The 10,975-nt window shown below is 42.1% G+C and overlaps 1 protein-coding gene across 3 annotated transcripts; it reads left to right on the top strand.

Annotated features, from left to right (window-relative positions):
- Positions 1-83: 83 nt before the first annotated feature.
- Positions 84-5,787, top strand: tusc2b (tumor suppressor 2, mitochondrial calcium regulator b). Of its 3 annotated transcripts, none has more exons than XM_035778763.2 (4): positions 84-242; positions 743-1,021; positions 3,057-3,177; positions 4,163-5,787. In XM_035778763.2, exons 2-4 carry the CDS (start codon positions 873-875, stop codon positions 4,226-4,228), a joined length of 336 nt encoding a protein of 111 aa, XP_035634656.1. In that variant the 5' UTR covers positions 84-242; positions 743-872; the 3' UTR covers positions 4,229-5,787. The 3 variants fall into 3 exon arrangements, with proteins under 3 accessions (XP_035634656.1, XP_035634658.1, XP_035634657.1); XM_035778765.2 differs by having other exon boundaries at positions 95-242; positions 787-1,021; XM_035778764.1 differs by lacking the exon at positions 84-242 and adding an exon at positions 249-413.
- The last annotated feature ends 5,188 nt before the right edge of the window (positions 5,788-10,975 follow it).

Here is a 10,975-nt window from a genome sequence, read left to right as displayed (position 1 = left end):
GCTCACTCTTTCCTCATCATAAAGAACCTTCTCTAACCTTCCATTCTGTATTTTTTTTTATTTTGTTAATAGACTGGAAGTGACGTAAGTACATGCCCTCCATATGATGGAAGTGAGTGAGAGGCTAAAAACGGTGACTAGCAGTTTCTGAGAGCTAACGTTGGCTACCTGTGCTTCGAAGACATTCGTCGTCTAAGGAAGTTATAAAATACAACTAATTGACATCAAGCTGAAATTACTCGGTATGTCGACAGTGAATATGTTTGCAAGCATGCAACCTAAATCAAAGGGAGACGTTTAACGTTAGCTAGCTGGTTAATGTTACCTTGACAGCACGTATTGCGTTTTGTAGCTAGCTAACGTTAGCCATCTGATATTCTAAAAGGCCCTCAGCTACCATATCACACACGATGGTATGTTCTGCCAACCAACTAAAGACTTCAACCTGTCTCAGATATGAAACGCTACTGCTGTAAACAGGTCGCTAACCGATAACGTTAACTAGCATTTCTAGCTAGCTAATTGGTTTTGAAAGCTAATGCCAGCCTCAAGTCCTAACTAGCTAGCTCTGCTTTTGTACAGAGAACTAACGTATGCATGTGGTTAGCAGGTGACGCCAACATAAGATTCCATGTTATCTGGCTAATATGATTTTTAGTTCAAACAGCAGCTGCCAGAGAAACATGTCACCATTCATCAACGGCTGCTAACTCACTTTCTCTGTAATTCCTTTAAATTGTAGCTACCTACTGTCTTCTACTTTATAAATAACATCCCTGTCTCAAGACCTGTCAACACCTACATCGAGCATCAACTCGCTACATCTCTCCTGGGTGCAGTCCGGCCAAGAAAATAATGTCCAACAGTTGAAGATGGGCGGGAGTGGCTCCAAAACCAAAGGTTATTGGCCTTTTGCAGGTTCAGGTGATGGTGATCCAACCAAAGAGGGAGTCGACGAACAGTCGCTGGCAAGACTCCGAAGTTTCCGAAATGGGACGCCCTTCGTGTTTACCAGATGGAGGTAAATATAGCATCACAAGTAGCTATGTCATCATAACATACAGCACATGCTACTCATCAGAACACCAGCCACATCTCAGTATTTAGCTAAATGTGGATGTCCTAATTCAACTTTAAACTGAAGCCAATATTGTTCACTTACAAAATAGTGTACCCTTTCTATAGTGTATCTTTCTAGAAACTTCCCCTCACAATGTCAGTAGCTCTAAGTCTGTGTCTCGGGGCGTACGTAGATCAACACATCAAATCAAATTTTATTTGTCACATACATATGGTTAGCAGATGTTAATGCGAGTGTAGCGAAATGCTTGTGCTTCTAGTTCCGACAATGCAGTCACAACCAACGAGTAATCTAACCTAACAATTCCACAACTACTACCGTATACACACACAAGTGTAAAGGGATAAAGAATATGTACATAAAGATTTATGAATGAGTGATGGTACAGAAGGGCATAGGCAAGATGCAGTAGATGGTATCGAGTACAGTATATACATATGAGATGAGTAATGTAGTGTATGTAAACAAAGTGGCATAGTTTAAAGTGGCTAGTGATTAGAGGACCGATTAATCGGAATGGCCGATTAATTAGGGACATTGTCAGCTCGGGGGATCCAATCTTGCAATCTTACAGTTAACTAGTCCCAACGCAATGACCTGCCTCTTGTTGCACTCCACAAGGAGACTGCCTGTTACGCGAATGCAGTAAGCCAAGGTAGCCAAGGTAAGTTGCGAGCTAGCATTAAACGTATCTTATAAACAATCAATCAATCATAATCACTAGTTAACTACACATGGTTGATGATATTACTATCTGGCGTGTCATGCCAGATAGATACTTGTATGCTCAGTCAGATTATATATATTACTATCTAAGTATCTGACTGAGCGGTGGTAGGCAGAAGCAGGTGTGTAGACATTCATTCAAACAGCACTTTTGTGCGTTTTGCCAGCAGCTCGTGCGTCAAGCATTGCGCTGTTTATGATTTCAAGCATATCAACTCCCGAGATGAGGCTGGTGTAACCGAAGTGAAATGGCTGGTTATCGTGGGCCAATTTGTAAGTCGCTCTGGATAAGAGCGTCTGCTAAATGACTTAAATGTAAATGTAATAGCATTTCAAACGTCACTCGCTCGCTCTGATCCTTGGAGTGGTTGTTTCCCTTGCTCTGCATGGGTAAAGCTGCTTCGAGGGTGGCTGTTGTCGTTGTGTTCCTGGTTCGAACCCAGGGAGGAGCGAGAAGAGGGACAGAAGCTATACTGTTACACTGGCAATACTAAAGTGCCTATAAGAACATCCAATAGTCAAAGGTTAATGAAATACAAATGGTATAGAGAGAAATAGTTCTATAATAACTACAACCTAAAACTTCTTACCTGGAAATATTGAAGACTCATGTTAAAAGGAACCACCAGCTTTCATATGTTCTGAGCAAGGAACTTAAACGTTAGCTTTCTTACATGGCAAATAATGGACTTTTACTTTCTTCTCCAACACTTTGTTTTTGCATTATTTAAACCAAATTAAATGTGTTTCATTATTTATTTGAGGATATATTGATTTTATTGATTTATTATATTAAGTTAAAATAAGTGTTCATTCAGTATTGTTGTAATAATTGTCATTATTACAAATAAAATAAAATAAATTGTCCGTTTAATCGGTATCTGCTTTTTGGGTCCTCCAATAATCGGTACCGGCGTTGAAAAATCATAATCGGTCGACCTCTACTAGTGATATATGTATTACATAAAGATGCAGTAGATATAGAGTACAGTATATACATATACATATGAGATGAGTAATGTAGGGTATGTAAACATTATATTAAGTGGCATTGTTAAAAGTGGCTAGTGATACATTTTTTACATCAATTTCCATTATTAAAGTGGCACATGTTTGACATCCCTTTCTATCTCAGTGTGGCAGTGAGCGAGGGGAGGGGTTTAACCATGCAACATCTGTACTGGGTAGACATTCGTCATGCTCTTATTTCTCTGGACCCCACCCAGCATTAACCTTTATCTGCCTTCAGCTCCCTGTACTTTGACGAGGATGGAGACCTGGCCCACGAGTTCTACGAGGAGACAGTTGTGATGAAGAATGGCCGTAAGAGGGCCAAACTGAAGAAGATCCAGAAAAACCTCATACCTCAGGTAACAGGCCCTTCTCTCAAACTGTCAGAATATGAAATTCAGGGGTATATTTACTAGAAAACGAAGAGGAGGAAATGGGGGGGGTCCTACCTGAATTTGTCCAATAGAAACTGCTTGCTATGGTTTGCACTCATGAATCCCCCCCCCCGGTATTAGATTTTTAAGATTGTAGTTAACCCCTTAGAGTGGATGTCCGTGTCCGTACGGAAAAGTAATGAGCATTTATTTTAATTTTATTCCCCATATGTCAGTCTTAAGCTATGGATATTTGATTTGTTGCATTGGATGAGCCTCAATCTGCAGATGTCACACTTCCGCATCAGCCGTGAGAGGTGACAACGCTAGAGCAGTGTTTGTCAGACCATGAGACATGAAAATCAGTTTTCTCAGTTCTCACAATCATCTGTAGTGTCCAAACGGTTTGGCCTGCACACTAATATGATCTCTGTGGAAAGGTGAGACTCTAAGATGCCCAAAGTCTTGTCTGAAGGTCCCCCGGTACCAGTTCCATTAAATGAATGGAAATGTATATGGAGACTGTTCCAAAAACAAGGGGTAACATAATGTACTTAAAAAAAAAAAAAGAACTTGCTTTAGATATTTGTTCCATCTAGTGAATGTTATTCAATGTGTTTGTGCTAATAGCATGTAAGGCAAAAAAACATTTTGGTTTTATATATTTTTGATACTTCAAAGGGTCTTAAAATTCAAAATCAAATAGCTAAGTGATCCTTGGTATGACCTTATTTAAATAATTACATATAGCTTAGTAGAACCCCCTCTCCCAGCTCAGACTGTTATGGGTTAAACATGAATTCCATTCTTTTCTGATGTCATCTAATATACATGATTTAAATTGTCCCGCCCCCAAACCAGTGTATTCAATATGGCAATATCCTGATCACATCTCTGAATGTTACGGACTAGGTATATAATGAATGATCATGTGCTTAGTTTTGTGTTTTCCGTCTCCTTTCCCTTCTAGGGAACCGTAAAGCTGGATCACCCCTGCATCCATGTGGATTTCCCGGTCGTTCTCTGTGAGGTTTGAGGAAGCCTGGTTCCATGTTCTGAGACCAGACTCAGACTAGCCACTGTCAACTCGGTCCCTTTGTTTCTCCCTCCACCTATACTTTACCCTGAAGCCCTCCACCTACCCTCCTCTAATTCGCCATGGTCTCCCCGTGATGATGTTTTGCCGGGGTGCCCTGACCTGTGAGGACAGATGTGCTGTTGCTCAACGCGTGTTGAGACTGCATGACATGCGGCTCTGTAAGGTGTGGCCCGTGTGCAGTCGCGCTACACACAGTAGTGAGTGGTCACTCACGGAGTCCCATCAGTGATGTCAGAGAAGATGGATGATGATGAAGACATCATTCTGCTCGCGTTACCCCCATCCTATTCAATATATACAATGCAGGTCCTGTGTGTGTGTGTGTGTGTATTAGTGGATATGAAATGTGACAATGTGTCTCCTTGTCTGCCTGTCTCGCATTAGTGTGCTCTGGTAGGATGATCCACTGTACTTTGTAAGGAGAATGTAAGAGGCCAATTGACCCATGGGCTGTTAAGTAGAGTAGTGTCTTTCAGAATAGGCCGAGGTCCGATATCTTTAAACCCCTGGCCTAGAGGGAATTTGCCATCTGTACGGAGCAGCGAGGGGAACAGGTATTAAGGGGTGAGATTTTCCTTTACCTGTTCAGTCTTCAGAGCATCCAAAGTAGAGTTGCAACATTCCAGCAATACATTTCCTGGTTTTCCAGAAATCCCTGTTGGAAGATTCCCAGAATCCATAATCCCCCCCCCAACCAGGACTTCTCGAAAACCAGGGAATTTATTGGAAGTTCCTGGAATTTTTTAACTACTTTGGATGGGGTAATGTCAGGCTTAACCCATTAGGGCAAAATCCTGAGGTCCGGTATAGGAACATTTTAATGGACATTTTACGTCTAGTCCTCGGGGGGGCAAGTGGGGTGTCGCATTTTTCCCCCCATCGTTACCAAACACTGCTGATTTAAACATTCTAAACTGAAGATCATAATTAGTTGATTATTGGAGTCTGGTGTGTTAGCTGGGAATAAGGTGTGACATGATCGGAGCTGATTTTAATGTGATGTTTAATTGACTGGCTGTAGAGGTCAATCCTAATCATGAATCGTCTGAGTCGGTGCTGATCTAGGATCAGTGTTAACCCTTTGAAATTATAGTCAAGCCTACGCCGAGCCGCTTTTTAAATATGGGTCCAAGCATTGACTTGAGACTCTGGGAAAGTCCTGTTCCTTCGCTGCTTTGGGCGAAACATTTAATTGTTAATTTATTATCTGTTATACAATGGCTTTGTTTAAAAAAAATCACAACTCAAAATGTCTGTCCCTTTTTATTTCTTCCATGCACCATTACACAAAGACCGCGTTTACACAGGCAGTCCAATTCTGATCTTTTTTTATTTTATTTTTTTACCGTTCAGATCAGCTATTTTGCCAATAATTGGGCAAAAGATTAGAATTGAGCTGCCAGTGTAAACACAGCCAAACCCATGTTTCACTAATTTCAACTATGGAACTTCTGTGTCCTCTGCCCCTGACTTGTATAAAAGCCAATTTATGGTCATCCTGGAGTCTGTTTACTGCGATGCGGGCCTCTGCAGAAGTCAGGGTGTTCATGCTTCACAGAGCTGTTGTCAAGGAAGTGAGTTTGTGTTTATACAGGACATACTGTCCTTCAGTCAACCAATCATGCCAATGTGGAGTGAAACGCAGCCCTCCGCATTGTTACATTTGTGAGGCTCAGGATGATGCGGTACGAAACTAGATTTGACCTTCGGAAGCTCCACAGTTGCTTCACACCCTCCATACGGAGCATCCAGACGCAGTTTTGGAGTCCCTGGATACAGCCCTTAGTCGTGGTATATTTGCCATGTACCACAAATCCCAGAGGTGCCTTATTGCTATTATTAACCGGTTACCAACATAATTGGAACAGTCAATAAGTTGTTTTGCATCACACCTTTAAGCCAATCAGCATCCAGGACCCAAGCTACCCAGTTTATAAGTAATTTGATTCTGCAGAAACTTTGATATTTGCCCTTTAACCTCCAGTAGTAGTGATTGGCTCAAGCATTTCCCCTAGTGACCCCAAAAGAAAAGGAGACCCCCCCCATCCCTTATCTCTGCCAGCCTGATCTTATAGACTAGACGTAACATTGTAAACTTAAATCCAGGATATGTTACATTTGGTATGGTTGCATAAGACAGATGGTTACTTAAGGCAAAAATGAAAGTAGGGGTAGATGGGTGGGCGTCTAGGGCAAACGACTAGCAACCCAATGGTTGCGAGTTCAAATCTCATGGACAACTTTAGAATTTTAGCTAATTAGCAACTTTTCAACTACTTTGCATCTTCTTAGCATGTTAGCTAACCCTTCCCCTAAACGTAACCCTTAATCCTTTAACCTAACTCCTAGCCTAGCTAATGTTTGCCACCTAGCTAGAATTCATAACATATAAGTTTGGATTTAAGTACAGAATAATGTGAAATGCTATGAGACCAGGTAAACTCGTGTCCAACAACACCATTGTTCTGGCCAACCAATGAGAGCATTGCTCTAAGGGACCTTTCCAGATGTTAGACAGATGATTGTATTATGAGCCATTATCTGCCAGTTGTATTGAAGTGTAGGAAGCTCACCTTATCTAACGGGTATACACTTCCAGACCTTTCCCTGAAAGATCAACATTGGGCCAGAGCATGTTCATGTTCACCAAGGCACATTCTATTGAATTACCATGTCCACAGACACACACCGCTCTAGCCTACCTCACAGGGGGACGTTAATTGGATTTCACAGCCCCCATTGGCCACTCTCCCACACACTGGTCCCCTGCAGTCTCATTTCCTTGAGTTAATCCCCGTTCTGAAGACAGGCGCTGAGCTCCCCGGAGACAGCAAGATGGGTTTTAATTGGGTAAGGGGTGGGAGTTTCAAATCTAATCATTTATGCCATATGGGCCCATGTATGCCTGTTTTATACGCTTTTGTCTGATAAATTGCTACTTGTATCCTCAGTTAACTCAGCTCAATGGAAGAGGTATTGATAGTGGTCAAATCTAGCTGAACATCAGCAGAGCCTTCTAATACTGTATGTCTCTATGTAAACAGAAGGCTCTGGACATGACTGCTTGGATTCTGGGCACAGATGACTCCTGCAGTGTCAAGCCATAATGTGAAATGCGCTGTTAGGGAAGTGATTGGGCTTGTTTGACATTGCAGCTGACATGGTGCATTTTCAATAAATGATGACTGACTGACTGATCTACAAATAATATTGAATAGGATGCAAGGTGATTTGCAGATCAGTCAGTCGGTGGTCGCCTGCAACGTTTACCAAGTCCTTTAACTTTAGTTTGACAACCAGGGTGGTACAGTGGTAGGGTGCATGGGAGGGGAGGTTGGAGTTCATCAATCAATGTGAGGGTGTGTTTTTACACATTCTACATACCTTCTCAAGTGGTCCTTCCACGATGTCAGTGTGTTTGATATTCCAGGTAAGGGGGTCTACCTGTGTGTATGTGCTGCATATAGCATTACACGGACTTCATTCAATTCCAGAGCAGTAGCTAGATGCCACAGAGGCTGCTGCTGCAGTTTCTCTCCAACTGATCGAAGCATATGCAGTCTGGAATGCACGACTTGAAAAGTTGTCACTGTCATTCACTATATTGTGTCTAGGTTGCATAGATAGAATCCGTTTCACTAAGCTCACTAATGGCTCTGACCTGAACCCTTATTTTACTCCAGAGGTAAGCATTAGATCTGTCCGACAGGCTTCAGAGACATTGTTTGCATTTCACATTATGGAACTATTGAAGGCTTTGAATCGCTAACGTGTTTACACAAGATAGTTTCGTCTGAGTGTTCTCTTGACCCTGGCACAGTTGGCAGCTGAAGATTGTGACCAGGCAGTACCAGTACTGTATGTTCAGCAGCAGTGTGTGGCATCATGTCCTTGGCCCTGGTGTCACACCAATGGGTACTGTGCGGTTGTCGGTGTCACGCTGTCACAGCAGCCACAACCCACTAATGTTCCTGTTGTTTTGGGATGTCTCATCCTGGCCTGTGCCGATGTGCTGAAAGGGGTAAATGCAACCTGGGGAGGATGTCACTGACGTCCAAATGGTGGAATAAGTGACCCCAACTACTGCACAGGAAACAGCGAAGGGCAACTCTCACCAGGTGTGTGGTGTGAATGTTTGTATTCGGGGGGCTACCTTTCACTCACACACCTTTCACCTATTTATTTGTGATGAAAATTGTATGTTTGTGCTTTTCTAATAACACATTTCTGTGTTCATGCAAGTGACTGATTAAATGTGCCTGGGAGGAATCCTCACTATCAGTATCTGCAATTTGGCAGTATGCCCAGAACCTTGTTTTGAGAACGAAAGGGATATCTCAGTTTCAAGGTCTCAGCTTGGAGAGAAGAATCCTCGTGAGGTATTGGTCGGTCACATGCATGAACCAAATGTTAATGATGAATTAAATATGAATAATGAATAAGCAGTATATAGGAGAACTAACGGGACTGCCCCGGTGGAGCTTACTTCAGACCGGTACTATATGCATCTAAGTTTGACTGTGACCTCTCCAGCTTGCTGTCAATAAATAATGATTCATTTAAGATTGATTTTGAGTGTTCCATGTGTAGAACTTACACGACATATTATTCTGTAGAAAGGTGTTAAAATAAGCCTGTGTCTTTTTCAAAACTATGCTTTGTCTTATTTGACCATCTGAATGTGTGTGTGTGTGTGTGTGGGGGGGGGTGTGTGTGTGTGTGTGTGTGTGTGTGTGTGTAAGGGTCAGCAGTATGGTCATGCCCACTTCATGCCATGGGAAATGTTCTTCATGCAAAGCTGTCTGAGTTATTGTTCTGCTTAAAGGATAAAAGAATGCTGGGTCAGGATCCACTCCACTTTATTGCTTTTATACACGTTTTAATTTTCTTTCTTTACCGACTACAAAACAACTCTGAGAAGAGTCACTGTGTATAGTCCCGTCACGGGAGGGAGATGAAACAGCGTTGAAGTGGTTTTTTGATGTCTCTGCACTTTTCCACAAGGCTAGAACAATATTCCAGAGGTTGGGTGAAGGGTTATGCAAAGGTGAAATGGAAAGTTTTGTTTTTTGGTACGGTTGTGTTCTAAAATTCTGAATCTTTCTGTGGGGGACTTTCAAGAAGCCCTAAATTCTTTGGGATGATGGTGACACAGAAATGTAAAGTTGGGTATCGTCTGCGCAGCAGTGAAAATCAATGCCGTACTTTCTGATAATGCTGCCAAGGGGTAACATATGTCAACTGAACAGTACTACAAAAAACTATCAACCGTCCTCACAGGGCTGTGGTGTTATGGGGATATAGAGCCAGTTGGTCAAAGGTCAAATTCCCCACGCAGGACAGATGGACAGGAGTCTTTGAACTGGCCCCATCTCATCTCAGTTTACTACTTCAGGGGTGGAATTCAAAACTATTACATTTTGCCAAAGTAGAATGCAAACTATGTTGATTGGAGACATCCAGAGGCTCTTCCCAGTTCTATCCTATGGTTCTGTAATGCTAAATATGGTGATGGCAGAGAAAGGTATAATTACTAGCATCACCAGCAGTGAACGTCTGTAACAAGGCAGTCTTGACTCCAGTCGTTCTAAATGTATCCATAGAAACTAACTAGAATATGGTGTGATGTCTAGTAGTGCAAGACTAGTACAACGCTACTGCTAAAACCCACATAAAGTTCAGACTGAACAACCTGTTGAAGATCTGAACTTGATGATAATAATTAACATAGTTAATACCTTGCCCTATTTTTACCGTAACCCATCTCACCCCCACTAACTGGCACTAATGATTATTCACAAGCTGGCTTTGACCTATGGCCTAGGAACTGTTGCTTATGCCCAGTGTATAAAAGCAGCTTTTGTTTCTGCCTACAGTATATAGGGACACACTGAGGACAGGGTCTATCACTCAATGAGAAAGTGACTATTATATATGGCTCAACACATTGCAGCACAAAGTGGCAATGTTCCTACCATAGAGGCCTTATGTGTCAATAGTCACCCAAAATACCCAACGCAAAGAACAGAATGCACATACATGATCATTTGAATGTACTTTCCACAAAATGTCTACTGCTGATAAAATTGAAAACAATTTTCTGCTGACGAATACCCTTCATGCTAGCCCAAAATGTTATTTTTGTGTGTGTGTGTGTGTGTGTGTGTGTGTGTGTGTGTGTGTGTGTGTGTGGACCTCAGACGTACCCTTCCCCCCGACGGGTCAGACTGAACTCTATACCCAGATTTAGACAATAGCTGGACAATGGGAGATGCTTGGGGTCGTCCTGCAGTCAGCTGATCAGTGACAAAAACAAAGAAAACCCCTGGCTTCAAAGCTAAACTCTATCATGTACCTTAATGCACAAACACACACGAACAGGATTTTTGTAAGGTTTGTGCCTTTGAGGATTTTCTTGTAATAATTTGTCTTGTAAAATAAGTAGCTCTATGCTTCATAGAATTTATACCTAGTCCAATACCTAGTCCAACAACCTGTCAGTCTACTCATAAAGGAAAGGAAAAATCTGAATTTACTTGTGAGTGTGAGAGGAGTGCCTCTTGGTTTGTTTGAGCCCCTGGTGAGAGTGGTATATTTTATTGAATTCATGAGCCTGGGGTCAGGTTGTCAGGGTTATGGGGGAGGGACAAGAGGTGGGGTTTGCCAAAGGTTGAAATAAGATGT

This window comes from Oncorhynchus keta, chromosome 10 (assembly GCF_023373465.1).
Source record: "Oncorhynchus keta strain PuntledgeMale-10-30-2019 chromosome 10, Oket_V2, whole genome shotgun sequence".
Taxonomy (NCBI): Eukaryota; Metazoa; Chordata; class Actinopteri; order Salmoniformes; family Salmonidae; genus Oncorhynchus; species Oncorhynchus keta.
Note: the sequence above shows the minus strand (reverse complement) of the source record. Positions and strands in the feature narration are given on the sequence as shown.